This window comes from Cyprinus carpio, chromosome B10 (assembly GCF_018340385.1).
Source record: "Cyprinus carpio isolate SPL01 chromosome B10, ASM1834038v1, whole genome shotgun sequence".
Classification (NCBI taxonomy): domain Eukaryota; kingdom Metazoa; phylum Chordata; class Actinopteri; order Cypriniformes; family Cyprinidae; genus Cyprinus; species Cyprinus carpio.
The window spans coordinates 9,404,469-9,425,432 of record NC_056606.1 but is presented as its reverse complement, the minus strand read 5'-3'; the positions used below and the strand labels follow the sequence as shown (position 1 = coordinate 9,425,432).

General features: G+C 33.2%; 2 protein-coding genes and 1 long non-coding RNA gene across 4 annotated transcripts; 1 reads left to right on the top strand and 2 right to left on the bottom strand.

Moving 5' to 3' along the window:
• Positions 1-624: 624 nt before the first annotated feature.
• LOC122134309 lies at positions 625-1,590 on the bottom strand. 2 transcript variants are annotated; one of them, XR_006155731.1, is made up of 4 exons: positions 1,569-1,590; positions 1,422-1,429; positions 1,061-1,126; positions 625-751 (listed from the first exon to the last, which is right to left on the bottom strand). It is a non-coding gene; the product is annotated as an uncharacterized LOC122134309 (long non-coding RNA). The 2 variants fall into 2 exon arrangements; XR_006155730.1 differs by having other exon boundaries at positions 1,061-1,429.
• Positions 1,591-2,416: 826 nt separating this feature from the next.
• Positions 2,417-18,371, bottom strand: LOC109055144 (dematin-like). Its single transcript, XM_042731987.1, has 11 exons — positions 17,947-18,371; positions 8,143-8,201; positions 7,715-7,777; positions 7,416-7,571; positions 7,102-7,146; positions 5,435-5,552; positions 5,310-5,354; positions 5,036-5,179; positions 3,181-3,290; positions 2,882-2,987; positions 2,417-2,535 (listed from the first exon to the last, which is right to left on the bottom strand). The coding sequence occupies exons 2-11, from the start codon at positions 8,149-8,151 to the stop codon at positions 2,417-2,419; spliced, it is 915 nt and encodes a 304-aa protein (XP_042587921.1). The 5' UTR covers positions 8,152-8,201; positions 17,947-18,371.
• A 629-nt stretch (positions 18,372-19,000) lies between these two features.
• pbdc1 (polysaccharide biosynthesis domain containing 1) lies at positions 19,001-20,797 on the top strand. The gene is made up of 6 exons (XM_042732372.1): positions 19,001-19,152; positions 19,563-19,628; positions 19,733-19,792; positions 19,999-20,139; positions 20,220-20,331; positions 20,445-20,797. Exons 1-6 carry the CDS (start codon positions 19,123-19,125, stop codon positions 20,561-20,563), a joined length of 528 nt encoding a protein of 175 aa, XP_042588306.1. The 5' UTR covers positions 19,001-19,122; the 3' UTR covers positions 20,564-20,797.
• The last annotated feature ends 167 nt before the right edge of the window (positions 20,798-20,964 follow it).

Here is a 20,964-nt window from a genome sequence, read left to right as displayed (position 1 = left end):
TTGGACATTAAATCATAAATAAATAAATAAATAGTTCTGTTTATACAGTATGTTCAGTTACTTTATCTAATAATAATAATAATAATAATAATAACAATAACAAACTATTTGAAAATATAATAATAATAATAATACTGTTTGAAAATAATAATAATAATAATAATAATAATAATAATAATAATAATAATAAACTATTTGAAAATGTAAAAAACATTAAGAAATATTTATTTTCATTTTTTATTAAAAAATATGAAAATGTACTCAATGTTTTCATAAAATAATACATATTTTTAATAAACGTTGTTATTATTATTTCTCAAATACACAATCACAAATAAATAAATAAATATGTTCAGTTACTATTTCCAAGAATAATAATAATAATTCTTATTATTATTTTTATGTTTTCCAAACACTCCTACCACAAATAAAAAATAAATAAATACACATTTTCTAATTATTATTATTATCATCATTATTATATTGTAATAATACTTTAATAATGATTTATTATTCATATTTTATTAATAAAACAATAATTTAAATAAATATTTTTGCTTATTATTTTGAGCATATAATGGCAAAGAAACATTAAACTGTTACATTAACCATTTTTTATTTTATTTTTATTTTTTTAACTAAGGTTAACTAGTGCTTATTTGTGACTTGCCTCTAATCTGGTCCTGTCAACACCTGGAGGAAGCTTACTGCGCCCTCTGTGGGTTACAACCAGCATTTCATATGGATATATCTGAAGGGAGATGAGATTTTTATTACATTTTGGTAACATTTTATGCGGTACTCGTCCTTTTTGATTGACTGGACACAGTAAACAGGCCGTCACATATTAGCGGCTTGCACAAGGGAGAATGTTCAGTACACAAACAACCTCCAAAGTTTTCACTTCAGTGCTGTCTTCATGGATGGATTCATACTGAATTCTGCATTCAGTGGAAGCGAGGCTTAGAAGCAACATGGATGTGAGTGAATGTATGGCATGGGGTTAGAAAGGAGAAGCAGAACATGAAAACTTTGGAGGGTCTCGTAAGATCTGCCTCACCTTCTGCTCCAGAATACTAGGAAGAGAGCTTCCTCTGTCCATTCTCCCACTCTGTGAATCGCCATTCTATGAAGACGCCACCCCAGCCCAGAAAAATGCCCCCCCCCCCGGGACAAAGGAGATCAATATGAGACAGGTACATTTACATCCATAATAATGAATCAGCCTCATTCGACTCATTATTAAGTGTGCAAACAGTGTGTGGAGATCAAATGAGTCTGAAGCCATGACAGGAGTGTAGGCTAATGTCAGGGTAAAGGTACATTAGTAGCAGGAAATGTCCGAGCCTATTAGCTGCTGCTGGCATCTTAGAAAACCCAACAGCCATGCTTGTGAGATCGAAGAAACAAAGCCTTCTTACCTGTACACCTGAGGAACAGAAAAACACAGTGACATTAAACAAACATTGGCCTCATATTTGTGGATAATAGAATTTATAGCAGAAACATATAAATAATGAGAATTGTAATGCACTGCTTACGTATTTTACTAGATTTTTTGACCATACCTGTTTTTGCTCTTCCATTGTCCCACAAGATTAACTCAACACACAAAAGCAACACAGGATAATCTGAAACATAAAATAGAATGTCAAAAGCAAAACATGATTGGCCCATCTTTAAAAATCAACCTTGATATTCTGAAATATGAAAGTGTATGTAGTATGTAAACAAACAATCTCAGAATAAAAAATGGTGTGAAGAGGTTAACCAATCAGAACAATATTTACATATTCAAATTTACACACACTCTTAAAGGTATAAAAGCAAAAACAAAAAACAAAAACAAAAAAGCTTTTACATCTAAGGGTCAAAGAGATGTGAAAAACATTAATAATATTTAATATTACAAATAAAAATGTATGATATGAATCAGTAAGTAAAGACTATGTGTTATTTACTACAATTAACATGACAAACTATAATAATAAAATAAAATTAAAAAATTTAAAAACTAAAAATTTTAAATGTCAATTTTAAAAAAACAAAAAAAAAATTTATTAATTTATTAAAATAATGAATGTTAATAAGTAATATTATTAATTAATATTCATATTAAATAAAACATTAATATGATACTGATCAGAATTTGTTGTAATAGTATTAATTAATATTTATAATTACAATTGAAAATGTATTATATTAGTAAAGAAAGACTATATTTTAATTATTGCAGTTAATAATAATAATAATTATTATTATTAAATTTACCAATTTAATATTAAAATAATATTATTTAGTAAAGATAGAATAAATTTGTTAATTTGTAATTTTATTTCCATTAATAATTGTAATAATTAATATTATTAATTTCATATATATAACAATCATTTCGAATATTTCAGAATTTTCGATTTTAAATGACAAAATAATAATAATAATGAAATAGATCAGCATTATAGGAACCTACCCTCGTGAGGCCTGATCGACTGCAGGGAGGTAAAGAGGCTGATTTAGTAGCACTGGCTGATGATCCTGCAATGAATGCCAATGAAACATTTCATTAGAAGCACAGTATACGTACATTCCTCAATAGACTTTCTATTGACACAGACGCAGTTCATCATTTGAACACTGAGTGTCCCCAGTGACTTGCTGGCAAGAGCAACATGCATGAGACTCTTGATACAAATCTACTGTGGCGTATATAAAGAGAGAATAGCAAGATGCAGCGCATATACACTCTTAAAAAGAAAGGTGTTTGTTGCAGTGATGCCACAGAAGAACCATCAATATCAACAAAGAACCTTTGATTTTAAGAGCGTAAACTCTAATATAAAATGCCATGAAGTTCACTCAGACTAAAACAGACATCACATACCCAACTGTATGTTTGTCCCGTCTGGCAGGGAACGTGTTTTTCTGCGGGTGAGCACTGATTTCTCAATTTCCTCTTTCAGGATCAATTTGCCCAAGTTGGACTGTATCTGCAAAACAAACAGCCCAGTCATGATTAGAGAGCTCCATTAATCTTGTGTGCGTTTCCTTCCAGCAATGCCTTCAAACAAAACACTTCATCATCTAGCCTTAGAGAAATATTCCCAGCGCAGCGGCTGATTTATGTAGACAGAGAGGGATATTAATCTCAACAGTTCTGATGTATTGATGTCCTGCTTTCACCTTCTGAAGTTCCTGTTCCTGGAGTCTCTTTGCATCTTCTGTCAGATCCTCAAACTCATCGTCCTCGAGTGGCTTTCCCTGCTCGGCCGCCTTCTTCCTCCACTCAATCTCTGTGAGGAGCGGGTCAATTTATATTCATATTTAATATTACAACAATACTAGAATACTATAACATAAGATGCCACAATAAAATACTATAATATACATATATAAATATTGTTAAATATTAATCAGTTGAGAGAGACTTGTAATTATTATAACTAATAATGTTAATAATTATTGTTCATTAATATTCATTTTTAATATGACAGTAATATTAGAATACTACAGTATTATATAATTGTTTTAATTATGACTATGAACGAAATGATCATATTGATTTAATCAATAAATTAATCAATTTTAATTATTATAATCAATAATGATAATAAAAGTAGTAATTCACATTTATATTTCATATTAAAATAATATTAGGATACTACAATATAATATTGTAATATTGTATAATAAGAAGTCAAAAATTAAATCGTAAACCAGTGGAGAAAAATTACATTATTAAAATGATTAAAATGAATGCTAGTCATTATTAATTAAAACAAATAATTAATATTCATATTACAATAATATCACAATACTACAATATATTACAAATAATATCATTTACAATAACAATAATGCTTAATAGATTGAAAGAAATAATATTGATTAATCAATAAATTCATAGATTTTAAATATTATTTACAGTAATGTTAATAATAGTAGTAATTCATATGTAGCATTAATTAATATTTCATATTACAATAATATTAGGATACTACAATATAATATTGTAATACTGTATAGTAAGAAGTAATGAAAATTAAATCACTAAGCAGTGGAGAAAAATGACATTTAATTTATTAAAATGAATGCTTGTCATTATTAATTAAAACAAATAATTAATATTCATATTACAATAATATCAAAATACTACAATATACTACAAATAATATAATTTACAATAATAATAATTATTATTATAATTTGAAAGAAATAGTATTGATTAATCAAATTCATCGATTTTAGTTATTATATACAATAATGTTAATAATCGTAGTAATTCAGATATAGCATAAATCAATATTTATATTTCATATTACAATAATATTAGGATACTACAATATGATAATACTGAATAATAAGAAGTAATAAAAATTAAATCATTAACCAGTGGAGAAAAATGACATTTAAATGATTAAAATGAATGCTAGTCATTAGTAATTAAATTCAATAATTAATATTCATATTTAACATTACAAATATCAGAATACAACAATATATTACAAATAATAGTAATCAACAAAAGACTAAATATTCATTCTTATAATTAATAATATTAATAATCTAGATTATTAATATTACGAATCTAGATTAGTATTAATATTTATATTCAATATTACAATATTATTAGATTACTACAATATAATATTGTAATATTGTATGATTAATAATTTTATTATATAGAATTTAAACGAATAATCAGTGGAGAAAGGCTTCATTTATTTAATTTGTATTTAATATCACAATAATATTAAAATACTACAATATAATATTACAATGAATAATAAGCATTTATTACACTATTTTTATTATTATATTATTACACTTATAATATTTATATTTATTATACACTACATTTTAAACGCATATATGCTAAAAAGTTAGTAATCTCTGATTAATTCAAGTTAATCAACTATCAGGGACATTACATTTCAGTCATTTCACCTTCAGTATGCAGTGATGTGGAGCGGGATTTGGACCAATAAAATGTCACTGTGGGAGGGGCTACAGAAATATGAAGCTGCTGAGCGTTTACCCATAGTGGCTAGAGAGGGTGGACAGGGCCAGTACTCGGTCTCTATCTTTGAAGGTTGGTTGGGATCAGGCGGCTGGGCTGCTGGGAACTTGGAGGACTCAATGATGACATCATGTTTACTATGAGACGTTCCCGTCTGTCCGTCTGAGGACAGAGACAAGACAAACAGCATAATGTGACCAGTGCATCTTTCAATACCAACAATCCTACGTGAGTGTGAGGTGAAGATCACTAACTAGAAAATATATGTATTAAAGAATAAAAGAACAAATACCGTGTTTGTAAATTGGTGGCTTCTTGTAGATGTTGGTGCCACTGTCTGAAACATAAATGTACATGTACAGTTACAACTCACACACATTTGAATGATTCTGAAGGTGTGGCTGTGCTGTGAAGTACCCGGCCTGTGGAAGTGCTGCACGGGGCTGATTTTGCGGAGCTGCACCGTGGAGCCCATGTTGGAGCCTCCTGGAGAGCCCTGCTCTGACCACTCCTTTGACTCTTTTGAAGCAAATATCTGAAGGGACAGGGGAACTGCGTAAACCTTCTATTATTGCACTTGAATATGGTGACATGCATTCCTGTTTCAATCCGGATCTAAAGAGTGGGATTAATTGAAGCACTCAGCATGTTAACAGAAGCCAGACCATCATATTTCACTGCCTGCATCAATAACATGATGATGCAAACTCATGCCTTACTGTAAAAGAGTGGTCAGCAGCATAGAATGCCATTTGATTCCACTGTTCAGTGCGCAATAATAGAATTCTGTCTGACACAGATGTGCTGTAACAGTATGAATTCAGATTCATATTCAATATTAAATAAATATTAGAATGCTACAATATTATAATGGATAGTATTCATTCTAATGAATACAAAATAAATCATGTTCAAATTCATGAGGGCAGTATGCCTAATTATTTTTATGTTATTGCCAATAACCAATACAGGGTCAATATCAAAAATGATTTTTTTTTTTGTTGAAAGAAACACCAAAAATAATGGATAAGAAGTAGATATTTATTTTGAGGTTCATTGATTCATTGAATAATGTTTATATGACTGCACCATAATAATATAAAATAAAAACACTATTTTTTATATTCCATAAAATAATTAATAACTGTAATAATATTATTGATCTATATATCAGTATTACAACATGATTCTATAATATACAATATTAATTAAAAGTATTAGAATTAATAATAACATTAATCATTTAAGAAAGACTACATTTGAAATATTCTGATTAATAATGCTAATAATTAATAGTATTAATTCAGATTTATATTCAATATAAAAAAATACATACTATAATATAATATTATAATGAATAGTATAAATGATTAATTAAAAATAAATAATATTATATTTCTGGCTGATAACTATATGCCACTAATAATTATCATGTTATGTCTAATAGTTGCCGATATTACAATTCAGTATTTTTAAAAATAAAAAAATAAAAATATTATGGATAATAAGTGAGTATTCCTTTTGAGATTTGCTAAATAATTATATAAAAACAACGTTTATATGACTGCAACCCAATAATGTGAATTAAAGAAATTCAAATAAAATCATTAAATTAATATTCAATATTACAACAACATTCAAATACTGTACTATAATAATTGATAATAATAAGTACGAATTAATAATATTAATCAGTGAAGAAGGACTATTATGATTAATAAATGTTAATGATTAATAGTATTAATTCATATTCAATATAAAAAAACAGAATACTACAATATAATATTCTAATTAATAGTAATGATTATAATGACTTAAATATTCTGTACTGATAACAAAATGCTGCTGATTATTTTCATATTATGGCCAATTAAACTATTATAAATGTAATTATTAACATGAATTAAACATAACTAATGACATATTTGCCATATTTGCTTTGGCAAACATAGCTGAAAAGTAATTCTGAAACTGAAAGTCCTTCATTAATTGAGTGTAAGCTCATAAAACAGTGACACTGGAAGTGTACAGGAAGAGAAGTGTGGTGGTTAAAGCTAGTGATCGCCAGAGGCCTGCTGGCTCACCTCAGGGGAAGGAGGGGGCGAGATAGAATGAGGAGACATCGATCTCTGGAGGAGACAAGGAGAGAAAACAGAACACACACATACATGCATCGTCTTCAGAGTCTGACATCCAATGGCTCTGTGGCTCTTTAACACACAAATGATTTCACATGCATAACAAATACACCTCACCATTATATCCAGCTTCCTGTTCGCCAAAACACATATATTGATTCCACTTGAAGTGGAAGTTGTTAAACTGTACAATAAAGCTTCTCAAATGTGGTACAAAGAAACACAGACTCGATCTAAAGACACACTCGTTGTTTTCTGACCTCTCTGCTTCTGGAGAGACCTATCCGATCCAGGGCTGAGATATTGAAATGCGGCTCGTACACCATCAGATCTGGCCGTTCCACCTCAAGAATGGCTTTGTCTTTGGGAATGGCGGCCAAGTCTTTATATCCAATGACCTGATTGTCCATGCGTGCCTTTGGGGAGTTCGAAAGAGAGAGAGTGAGTGAAAGAAACGCTTGTCCTCTGAGATGCCTCGCTGGGTTCATGGGAAGCATGTGCTTTATGGCAGATATAACAGAACGCATGTGTTATCTGTGAAACTGGAAGTTTTACTTACCACAATCGGGGTGGCTGGGGACCCAGGAGCACTTGGACCCCGGGAGGACGGGGCCGTCCCTGCCTGTGGCGGGAGAGCAGAGCAAAAAGGTCAGAGGTCATCATTTAACTGCTCCTATCCAGTGACATGGTGTTAATGAGAAATAAGATCTATAAGTAACGTCATCAATCAAAGTGATGACGTGTGTCACTCAGCCACGCCCCCTTTCCATTCTCACTAAGTGAAAAAACCCACTGCAGATCTGATCATACTTTAATGGATTTACTTTGACAGAAAAACAATATAGAGGTTAATGTCCACATATGAGGAATTGAGAAAACATTCCGGAAATTCTAGTGTTAGGAGATTGATGATTTTTGGCAAAAATGGCTTTAAGGTGAAAAATTATAATAATAAAAATCAAGCATGATAGCATTGACATACATTACCTTCTGCATGACTGAGGAAACTATAAAACTCCTTTCTTTGTTCTTCCAGTTACAAAGATCTGCAGAAAAGCACAAAAAGGCCAAACATGAATTCAAAATAGAAGCAAATTAAGTTAAATATTATAAATAAGGAATTATTAGATGAATATTTAGATACGCTAAATGACCATGCCAAAGCAGCGTTAAGGCTAACTAATTTTGTTGAGCAGTATTTTAATCTAATTTTCCAGTAATATTATTATTATTTAAAAAGAAAGAGAATATCTCTTGGATTACATTTATTTTTATTTATTAAAATTTTAAGAAATGTATTATTATTAAATATACTACTATTCAATTTGGGGTTTATAAGATTAATTTTTTTTTTTTTTTTTTTTAAAAAGGCCCTTCTTTCAGTTCTCGCCCAAGGCCACATTTATTAAATAAAAAATACAGTAAATCAGTAATATCCTGAAATATTATTAGAATTTAAAATAACTGTTCTCTAATTGAATATATTTTAAAACTTCAAAGCTGAATTTTCAGCATCATTCCTCCAGTCTTCAGTGTCACATGATCCTTCAGAAATCAGTCTAATATGCTGATTTGCTGCTCAATAAACATTTCTTATTATTAGCAAAGATGGAAACAGCTGTGCTGCTTGATATTTTTGTGGAAACCATAATCAATTTCAGGATTCTTTCATGAATAGAGATTTCAAAAGAAGTTATTTTTAATTCTTTTTTACTCTTTGGATAATTTTTCCTTCTTTCTTAAAAAAAAAAAACCTGATTCTTTAATAAACACCTATTTCTTCTCACGTAAATTGTAAAATCTTCATAAATCTTGTTATATTTAGATATTTTTAGGGGAAAACTATATTTTGTAAAGCATTTTCCATACTAAGAGGTTAAGTATACATGCTTTTACTTAGCAACCATCCATAAAACCATAGCAATTCTATAGCAATGTGCTAAAAATGGCCCAGAACACCTTAGCAACCAAAAAACAATGGCTTAGCAACCACACCACAACAACCCACCACTGTGGCACCACTCACATTTTCTTCGGAAAATGTAAAAAGCAAGTTGGAAATGGAATATAACTATGGTCTCGTATGGTACTGTGTTTTGATATAAATCACAGTTTTAGAAATATGAGAGCTGAAATGACAGTCTGCCAAAACAACATAGTGAAGATCTCACATTAGCAGTCTGAGGCGATCCATTTAATCAGCCTCCCACTGAGGGCGTTCAACACCCACCCATATTACACTCATTCAGCACTCAATACACGATACAGGCATAATGAGCTTATTGGACTCAGAGTTGCGTATCATCCATAAAATGAATATTAAAGTCGATGTGTGTCATTTTTTCTGTTAAAATACTTGCTCCTAGCTCAATTTAATATGCAGAGACAACATAAAGTTGATCCCAAGAAATGCAATTCTGTGTACTGTTATTTATAGGCCTGTATCATATAGCTGTAGTATTTATTAATATTTCAATGAACCCCGAGTTTTGTCCATACTGGAAGAATTGACTGGTATCAATGTGAATAGCTGCTATTAGTATGAATAAATATGAAGAAGAACAGTTAAACCATTCATCTGATCTCCACTATAGAGGATCAGTGGACTCGTGTCTTTATGAAATTACATGTTAATTCATTAGATGCAGCAGGGACGGTATCCTGTTAGTGTGGGGGAGGGGAAGTGACATCATGATTGCTCACCCAATTTCACCATGAGCAGAGAATTGAGAACTGACCAGCACAGTATTTATCAGGTTCCAGCATCAGAAAACATCAGCTGAGTATACACAGTACAGATGGTCTCGGGTTGGCAAGGGTTAATGTGCTAATTAGAATTTCAGTCATTTCAATTTCATATAAGGATGAGCCTTGAATATTTCATGAAAAGAGCATAAGTGACACTCTCTGAGCATTAAACAACCATAAAAAAAATTTAAAAACACTCTATTTAACAAAAACATCAGTTCACTCGAGGTAATGCGAGAGGTTTTGACTGCTCATGTCTTGCTTCAGGGGAAAAGAGACAAAATGTCAAGGGAAATGCATTACATTTATAAATCTCAAAAAGAAAAATCTGGGTCATATCTCACCTTAAAATAAAACTGTTGTGCAATGGTTTTCTTGCATTGTTGCACTGTTTTAATGCCAATTTCACACAGGTCCAATCAAATTCTCAATACTTTAATAAAATTCAAATTTCAAAATATTTTCAAAAGTACAGATAAAATAGTTCAGGTCAATATGCAGAGACAACTATAAGTAAAGCCTTTTGTAAGCTGATCTCCATGAAAAGAGATATATATAGATATTTATATATACTATCATTGTATTTATTAATATATTGAATTGCCTTTTACCTTTATATTTTCAGTTTGCATTTGAATTTTAACTGAAGATTTAATGAGCTTGTTATGTATTTTTTAATTATTACTATTATTCATATTTATATTTAGCTTTTATTTATATCAATTTCAGTTTTAATCATTTTAGTAATTTAGTAACTTATCTCAGTCAGCTGACAAGGCAACATTTCTTCACTTTTAACACTTTCTCAATGTAATACTTTAATTAAACACTAATTATTTAACTTGACTTGCTCCAGTGGGGTTTAAAATACAATTAATATTCAGTAATATTATGAATTTAACTGCACTGACACTATAGGAGGAAAACAAAACTTGCACTGAAACACCTGGAAAATAACAGTAACTTTACAACATCTACACTGTTTTTGAATGACACTATAATCTTCTGTAGAGCTCCATTACAGCTGAAGTTGAAGAATTGATTAATTGTATAACATTAACAGTTATTTTCCTGTTTATTAACATGAAGCTGATTTGAAATAATCTGTATTGAATAAAGAGCTATATATTAAAGGGTTACTCCACCCCAAAATTAAAATTTTGTCATTAATCACTTACCCTCATATCGTTACAAACCTGTAAAGGCTTCATTCGTCTTCGGAACACAATTTAAGATATTTTGGATGAAAACAGTGAGGCTTGAGACTGTCCCATAGACTGCCAAGTAAATAACAGTGTCAAGGTCCATAAAAGTATGAAAAGCATCGTCAGAATAGTACATCTGTCATCAGACGTGCAATCTGGGTTATGTGAAGCACCGGGAACACTCTTTGTAAGTGAAGAAATCAAAAATAACGACTTTATTCATTATTGTATCATCATTATTGTATGCTCTTATGTATCATCTGTGCCACAAGGATGCGCTGTTTCTACATGTATTTAGCTTTGATTTGAAAGAAAACAGCGCATCCTTGTGGTGTGGATGATACAGAAGAGCATAAGCAGCATACAGTGATATGGAGAGACACAGAAGAGACCGCTGACAAAATAATTATTGAATAAAGTCGTTATTTTTGTTTTCTTCGCTTACAAAAAGTGTTCCCGTCACTTTATATAACCCAGATTACATGTCTGATGGCAGATGGTGTATTCTGACGATGACTTTCATACCTTTTATAGACCTTGTTATTTACTTGGCAGTCTATGGGACAGTCACAGGCCTCCCGGTTTTCATCCAAAATATCTTAAATTGTGTTCCGAAGATGAGCGAAGCTTTTACGGGTTTGGAACAACATGGGGGTAAGTGATTAATGACAAAATTTTCATTTTGGGGTGGAGTATCCCTTTAAATTTCATATTATAAAATAAAATAAAAAACAAAAACTAGATACAATGAATTTTCTTTTGATTTTGGGAATTTATTTCCTTTTACCAATAACTTCATTATTCCCATTTACAGCATTTTAAACCTTCCTTGTTTGACTATTCTATAGACAAAGCCTCCATTTGTTCCTTTACACAAAGCTTTGACACAAAAGGGCAGTGAGACAGAAATCTATTGTAGCACCAAACATCACTATTGGTTTCCTTTCCTCCATCTTTTCCACCCTGGCCTGACCTCAGCCACAGCCGGCTGTCTCTGCTGGTTAGGAGGGTTAGCGATCAGCTCAGGTCAGATTTACTCTGGCGTGAAGGACTCTGTACTGAGACCCTCAGCACCTCCTTGCTGACATGATTGATCACTCTGAGAGTACAATGTAAATGGCTTGTTGTTGAGATGAAGGGACCCATGTGCATCAAGCCGTCTGTAATTCAAGTTCAATCTGGCTAAGAAGAGTCCCTGAGCACCAGGCTCAAATAAAGTTTGATTTACTGCTCATTCACACACTGAGAAGACAACTGAGCACTTCAATAATTACAATAGTAATGGCATCTGTGAGGATATTCTCTTTTGTATGATTCTTACTATCCGGTTTCCTTCTGTGCAGAGATTTCATACATTTTATTGTGTTTTTCTGTGGTGCACATTACAGGTAACCTTAAAATTAAGCCTTTTGCTGTTCCAGCAGGAATCTGATAGCACACATCACCTCAAAACACAGCAGAGGCCAGAGCAGATTGTATTTAGATTTGCTTTTAAAATGAAGCAGCACAACTGCAAATCTATCTGCCATCTTTCGGGGAATATACACAGAGCACACATATATTATGCAAACGAAAAGTTTTAATTTGTATGCGATTAATTGTTTGACAGCACTAAAATATTACTAAATAATTGTTGTCTTTTGTGCTGAATTAATTTGGAATAACATGTCAGGAATAATAAGGAAAATATATCAGGAAAGTGGGACAGCCAGTCTTTTAACATTTATTCATGAGTAATAAATGTCATGGATCAAGATTGAATTACTGTTGGATTTTAAAAACTGGATATTGTGATCATATTGAATTTGGTAAACCTTTTACAACTGTTTAGCATTCGCTAAATATTGTTTCAATGTTGAAAAACAATTAAAACATTTTCAATTAAATTATACTATTTTTAATTCATAACTAGAGGTGAAATTGCCTTTGCCCTCGACCAGTATAAATGATCATCTGTTAACCAACATCCTAGTAATGAAATCACTAGCTTCATTAAATAATATGAACAGATACAACTTTTGATTTTAATAATGTATTAGTAAAAGTTGAAATGAACTAATTATCACTGTTCATGTTAACTAATGTAATTACAGTATGTACTGAGAACATAAGAACAACATGTATGTCAATAGCAGCATAGAAATATGTACAACCACAAAACATGCTGATTAACCAGAGAGAAGCTTATGATCTACCATTACTAACATTCCTCTAAAACAGACTGGTATTAATGGACCTGCTTCAAGGCAAGCATTAGAGAAAACAGTGTGTGTTAATAAGGAAGCAAGGCAGCAGCACTCATGAGATCCAGAGAAAGCCCTTATCTCCAATCAGACAGGGAGTTATAGCATGCATGAGTAAGCAGTCAGGGAGTATGATTCTTATTCACTGCAAAGAAATCAATTTCTTAATCAGTATGTTACTGATAAGTAAATTATTTAATAGTAATTAAATGATAAGTAAATTACTCTTGTTTTATGGATGTTTAGATGGATTTTCACTGGAAGACAAGACAAAAATACTGATATGAAAATGCTTCTTTGGTTGGACATTAGAAATCTTTTATACTGAGGCAAAATTACCATCTTCTAGGACCATCAAAACACACTTCCAAGCACAACATAGTCACACAAATATGTTTTTAGAAATCATAAATCATATTTTTTGTGAAGTCAGTTGAATTTTAAATGAAAAAAAAAAAAACTGATTTAAATCTGAACCTTAATATAAATAATAGTTTGCTTTGGTTTGGTTTAGTTTATGGTAGAAAAACTACGTTTACGGTATGATACAACTAAAAATGTAAATAAATAATAATTATATTGCTTATTTAAGTCATAAACTGCACAGGAACAAGCACCAAGAATCCATAACTTAATAATAATAATAATAATAATAATAACAAAAAAGGGAACACAAAACCAACCGTTATCAGTCTGAAAGGAAACAGTCTTTTGGAGGCAAAACAAGTCACAATACAGACCAGGATTCCACCTCAGCTCCAGCTCTGTGATGAAGAGGAAATCCTACGCTGAGAGATCCAGACTTCCTGTCATCCCACTCTCGTTCTCCCCAGTCCTTGTCATCTCTCTCTCTTTACACGCTGCCTTGAAGACCCCACCCACTTCTCTCTCCACCCAAACTGAAATGCACTTATCTCAGCAGACCAAGAGCAGCCAACGCCCAATCAGACCCGTCGGCTGCGTCACCAGGGCAACGCTCTGCTCCATCTGAAGAGAATTCTCCAAGCAACGCTGATGGATACAGGATCCATTACCTCTGTGAGGTCTTGCTGCTCCGCTGGGAGCGTGATGTGAGGAGGTGAGGAGCTGGGGTGCTTGTGTTTCTGGCTTGACATAAACAGCCTGAGGAAGCCCTCCTCTTGAAGATCTCTCATGAGAGAACAATGGCCATGCTGCACATCACGGCCTAGAAAACAAGCTCTTCCTAACTCCTCCCCATCACTTCTGATGTGCTGCACGTGGTCGGGCAGCCATGTTTCTTTATTCCAGACTCAGCTTTATTCCGCGTGTAGTGGTATCCAGGTCATAAGCCTGGGGGTTTAGCCGAGATCTGGACTGTCTTGCCTAGTTCAGTCAACAAGCTTGTGAAGATCAGACCAGGGGAGAGACTGACTGCTGGATTTGTTCAATCAGATTAGTGTTCCATTGATTAAACCTGCTATGCTTATCAGTTCCCACTCTTAGTGAATCACTTAACAGCAATCCCAATGACAGGAGGAGACATCAATGGCCGGAAAGTGCATTAAGACAACTCCATCACTTCTTTTCCCACACAAAGTATTACAGCCTGTTTTGCAGTTTTAGGACAGAAAAGAATAGAAACAAAACTGAAAAAAACTGAACAGAACCAAAAAGAATAGAATACGACAGAATATAACAGGAAAGCTTTTAACAGAAAAGAACAGAATAGAAAGGAATAGTCCAGTCCTAGAACAGAACAGAATAGAATAGTCCTAAAAACTGTGAAATAGAATAGAATAGAATATGACATGAATGACTAGAATATGGCAGAACAGAAGAGTTCTGTCTTAAAAATGGCAAAATATAATAGAAAACAACAGAATAGAGCATGACAGGAAGGAATAAAACATCTGACAGAAAAGAACAAAAGAGAAGGGAATAGATCTATACCAGACAGGAAGAAATGACTGGACTAGAATAGAATAGTCCTGTCCTCAAAACTCTAAAATAAAATTATGATGTCAGGAAAGAATATATGATGACAGAATTAAATAGAAGGCAATAGATCAGGACCAGACAGGAAAGAACAGAACAGAACGGAATATAAGAGAATATAAGAGCAGAAAAAATTATGATAGAATAGTTGTGTTCTAAAACAGTAAACTTAAATAAAATAGAATATGACAGGAATTAATATAATATAGCAGAAAAGAAAAATTCCTAAATAGTCATAAAATGACAAAATAAATGGAAGAGAATATAAATGGAAAGAACAGAATATAACAAAATAGATTTTTTTTTTTTTGTTAAATAGAAGGGAAGGGAATAGATCTTAACCAGACAGGAAAGAATAGAATAATCCTGAAAATGGCAAAATCAGATTGACAGGAATTAATAGAGTATAGCAAAACAGAATAGTCCTATCCTAAAAAAGCTAAATAAAATAGAGTAGAATACAACAGAGTAGAGTAGAATAAGAAAGAATAGAACAGAATAACAGAATAATGACAAGAATGAATAAAGAATAACAGGAAAAAACAGAACGTGACAATAGAATAGAAGAAAACTGATCTAGACCATACTGAATAGAATAGAATATAATAGAACAGAATAGAATAGCCCTGTCCTAAATATGGTAAAATGAAATAGAATAGAATAGATCTACACCAGACATTAAGAATAGACTACACTAGATTAGAATAGTTCTGAGCTAAAAACTGCAAATAGAATTATAATGACAGGGAATATTAGAATGTGGCAGAATAAAATGAACAGAATAGATATAAACCAGACAGAATAGTACTGAATAGTCCTAAACGGCTAAATAGAATAGAATAGAACAGAACACTGGATAGAAATGAAATGTTACTTTAGCGTTGATCTTCCATGTAAATCCAATCTAAGTGAAACAGTGCAGGAAGGGGAGGTCATCTGCTGTAACTTGATTTATAATATCAAACAGACATTCAATCTGCTTCAAAGTTTCACTATGCACTGTGACTACTCATCTTCATATGTTTCAGTACTACACAGTCTCTCAAATGCCTTGGGGAATTCAAAATAAATGCACAGCAATATTTAGCTACAGGTGGACACCCCAGAAGGAGATATATCATTGAGAGAGTGAAGAATCTCTGGATCAAGACATCACATCTTACAGCCTTTCATCTGATGATGATAAAGTCTTTCACTGCCACCATTAATGCTGTCAACTCAGAGTGGGATCATGAAGAAAAATGTTTGTGTTCTGTCTGCAGTCTTTCTTTTGATATATTTCAACAAATATTGAATCAGAGCCGCTGGTATTACTCAAACATGAACAGAATAGATATAAACCAGACAGAATAAGTACTGAATAGTCCTAAACGGCTAAATAGAATAGAATAGAACAGAACACTGGATAGAAATGAAATGTTACTTTAGTGTTGATCTTCCATGTAAATCCAATCTAAGTGAAACAGTGCAGGAAGGGGAGGTCATCTGCTGTAACTTGATTTATAATATCAAACAGACATTCAATCTGCTTCAAAGTTTCACTATGCACCGTCACTACTCATCTTCATATGTTTCAGTACTACACAGTCTCTCAAATGCCATGGGGAATTCAAAATAAATGCACAGCAATATTTAGCTACAGGTGGACACACCAGAAGGAGATATACCATTGAGAGAGTGAAGAATCTCTGGATCAAGACATCACCATGCGACTCTTTGCTTCTTACATCTTACAGCCTTTTATCTGATGATGAGAAAGTCTTTCACTGCCACCATCAATGCTGTCAACTCAGAGTGTGATCATGAAGAAATGTTTTTGTTTTTGTCTGCAGTCTTTCTTTTGATAAATATTTCAACAAATATGAATCAGAGCCGCTGGTATTACTCAAACACTAGTAATTCCCCACTAGTACACTTTTAATCTAAATATAAGTCTATAATAATAATAATAATAACAACAACAATATATTTGATTTATTTAGCCTTATAATAACAAAAAAAAAAGTCTCGCTCAAAGAGAAACCTGCAGGACTGAAGGAAGCAGTGATTTCCTGTTGCTGTGGACAGGAAAACACTGAAGCAGCGGGACGCGTCTTCAGTGTCAGCAATGAGATTGTTGCTGGTTTCCTTTCCTTTCGTTTCTTTATTTATTTACATGTTTTTAATCTCTATGTTATTTCGGGACGCTAGAAAGGCACAAGTAAAATGTAATTCGCTAATAAATCAAACAAAACCGTTTATAGTTAAAGCAAGGACAGTTAAAGGACAGGCCCATACAGAGCACATTCCTTATTTAAGGTCTTAAGATTTTGAAGAAGGTTATGTGGCCTAAGCACACATTTTATTTTCAAGTCAGGCCTTTTAAACCCAGATTCGACATTTTCAAATAAAACTATAATTGTCCTCCAGACATCGCGAGACTCTTCTGTCTATGAAGAAGGACAAGTGTCTGATGATGCCTCTGTTTACCACAACACCTCTACTGATGCTTATGATCGACTATGGCAAAACATTAACAAATACATCCATCAATACATCAAACAGCAGCAAACGATGACCGCAAATCCATACACGTCAATAACTTGACCACTGCATCCCAGCTATATGTGATGAGAAGTAAACGTGTCGCCTGATCGTACCTGAGACTGTAGAGCAGCGGTTTCTTCTGTCCTTTCCGTCCGGAGATGCAGAAATTCAGAGGTCTCTCTCACTCAAGATCACTGCGTGCATTACGCGTTCATGTGCGTGTGACACACTGGCCGTGTCTCAAACACTAGTGAGCTGCCTACCTAGACAGCGTTTTGAGCATCACAGTCGTTCTCGTCATCAGCTGACTCGGAACGCACTTATAATCCCAAAAATGCGCTCTGTAGCTTTTGAGACACAACCAATGTGAAGGAAATGTGAATTATTATTATTATTTTAGATATATACAGAGAATGTCCAACCAATGAGAGAAAACCAGAGTAAAACAGCTGCATTCAAGATGGGACCGTCCTAGAATACGGACTCTCTTTCAGCATGTTTCTGTAGAATTACTGGAACTGTTTATCCTTCCCTGGTTTTTACACATATGTTTCACGTTATTAAAACTTCGCAATCATCTTTTCTGTCGTTACTTATTTCATGTATTAAATAGGCTACCTCTTTGAAATAAAACAAATACTTTATTAATTTAATTTAAATTCTATTTTTTTTCTGAAATAGAAATAGTATAACGGATACCTGAATAAAAAAATAGGCTATTTGAAAAATCTATATAGTTAAAACAACAAGAAAATAAATAGCCTATATTCGTGAAAGCTTTAATTGGACCTAAATCCCAGGAGAGGGCGCCGAAGTCTTTTATTATTTAGACAGATAAATCACATTTTATAAAACATGAATGTATTTTGACATTTTACATTAATTGTACTGCACCAATAGCTCTTAATATTTTAAATAACTGCGTAACAAGACTAAATAAGGTAACATTATTACTAAAACACTGTTACAAAAAAACCGTAAGGCTTTGAAAACATACCAACCTCTAGAGGGCGCAGTGCAGCCTCTTATTAGTATTCTACCAAATGACATTTTAAATAAATATAGCATTTGATTAACGTTAATTTCCCCACAACTTTTCCCCCCAACATATGACAGCTCTACATAAGATAAAACATTTAACCGGACAAGGATCTGAACAGCAAACCGAAAACAACACAACCACTGTTCTCTATTATACTTCAGTGCATAGACATGTCTATGCTTCAGTGAACACGACGCATTTAAATCACGTGACCTGTCCAAGCTCATCCGGGTCAGAAGGCGTCAGCATGGACACAGGGAATGTTCTTGCATCTCTGGTAGGCAATTAGTTATTTTAACTTCTCAACAAACACAAGGCACTGTGTGATAACGTGATAGCATTTAATTGAATCGATGCTCTCATGTAGCGTATTTTCATAACCGTTCAGAGCCCAGAGTATTATATTTATATCTAGAAGTTATATCATAGTTAGCCTGCATGCTAACAAGCATGTTATGGGCATATGGCAAAAATAACGAAATAATTTCCTTAATCATCACTGATATTTATACTCATCCAGGTTTAAAATGCTTAGGTAGTACCGTTACTATAACAAGGGTACTTGACAGCTTACATGAATTCTACTTTAGTCTCTTGAGGCAGCGAGGGTTTTACGTATTAGATTTATTAATGCACTTTAGTGTTAAATTTTCCACTGAATTGAGTGTTTGTGTCTTTAATAAACAGGGGGTAGAAGGAGCCACTGCGGCTGCGCATGCGCTCTCTCTTCCCGCAGAGGCGTATGGAAATGACGTGAGTTGGGATGTTTTGATATTTGCAAATTAATAGAATAAGTTAAATATTTGTAAAAGTATCCCCATTTCAAAACACTAACCGTATTGTGTGTTTGCCACCAGGCCCGACTGGAAGTAATGTGGGCTATGAAAGCCTACAATCACGCAGAGGTTTACTATAATGTAAGTGAATGAGTGTCAATCTGTGCTGTCAGCTGGATCGCTGAAATCTGTGGGTCCCAACCCTGCTCCCTGAGGCACCCCAACACTGCTCAAAGACCTGAAATCGGCATCAGAGAAAGGAGACATGCAAAATGTGCCTCCAGGAGCAGGGTTGGGAACCACTGGCTTAAATGTCCAGCTTCACTGACGGGTTTATTTCTCTACAGCTTATTTCCTCAGTTGATCCCAAGTTTCTAAAACTAACAAAATCAGACGAGCAGATATACACTAAATTCCGGGAAGAATTTCCTGACCTTAGTATTCAAGTTCTGGACCCAGAGCTGCTGAAGTCAGCGGACGCTAAAGAGGTGCGTGACGTCGCTCTGGCGTTTAATTTTAGATTTCACTCAGGACGAGTCTGTCAAGCTATCTTTCCATTTTTTTCCAGAAATGGAGGCCCTTTTGTAACCAGTTTGAAGGAGTTGTAGAAGACTTCAACTATGGTACATTATTACGTCTAGACTGTCAAAAGGACTACACGGAGGAGAACACGGTATTTGGTATGTGATGCCACACGTTCACTCCTTTTAGTAGTTTACACACACATCATACAAGTGCACAGGAAACCGATTAAGAACAAAAAGCCTAATTTTCCCTTCCATTTTCATTTCAGCAACCAGAATCCAGTTTTACGCCATTGAGATTGCGAGAAACAGAGAAGGATACAATGACTTTGTCCACAATGCCAATTCAAAAACCAAACCACAGAAGAAAGATAAGAGCGAATCGTAACAGCTCACTGTTTGAAGTGGCCTTCTTGATGTAGAGATCTTTCTACACAAAGCTCAACAGTGGAGAAACATGTTTAAATGTCCTGCTTATTTTTTCCCACTATGTAAATGTGTGTAAAAGAGTTGTTTTTCTCATTTGTACTCAAAAGTTGGATGGTTAATTCAATTTGGATTTTCTTGCAATGTGTGGCACCTTTAGTTTAATAAATAAAAGTACATATTTCCCCCTGAAAAACTTCTTCGGTATTGTGTGATTTGATTGTATTGCAATTGCACCCGCTTTTGAGGAGGATTTCGATGGGATGTGGAGGCTCAAGTTCAAAGTTCACCTTTGAGAACATGTATTCCAATGTTGACTTTTTCTTTCAATTTCGTCATTATTTGGCATTTTTGCTGAACTTT

What these genes read in the sequence shown, in the direction of transcription:
- LOC109055144 (XM_042731987.1), bottom strand. An exon ending in ACCCTCTCTAGCCACTATGG is followed by an intron (nt 3,291 to 5,035) that starts GTAAACGCTCAG and finishes CGCTCCTCACAG; the next exon opens with AGATTGAGTGGAGGAAGAAG. An exon ending in AGGAACAGGAACTTCAGAAG is followed by an intron (nt 2,988 to 3,180) that starts GTGAAAGCAGGA and finishes TTTGTTTTGCAG; the next exon opens with ATACAGTCCAACTTGGGCAA.
- pbdc1 (XM_042732372.1), top strand. Translation starts at nt 19,123, where the DNA reads ATGGACACAGGGAATGTTCTTGCATCTCTG. An exon ending in CAGAGGCGTATGGAAATGAC is followed by an intron (nt 19,629 to 19,732) that starts GTGAGTTGGGAT and finishes GTTTGCCACCAG; the next exon opens with GCCCGACTGGAAGTAATGTG. An exon ending in ACGCAGAGGTTTACTATAAT is followed by an intron (nt 19,793 to 19,998) that starts GTAAGTGAATGA and finishes ATTTCTCTACAG; the next exon opens with CTTATTTCCTCAGTTGATCC.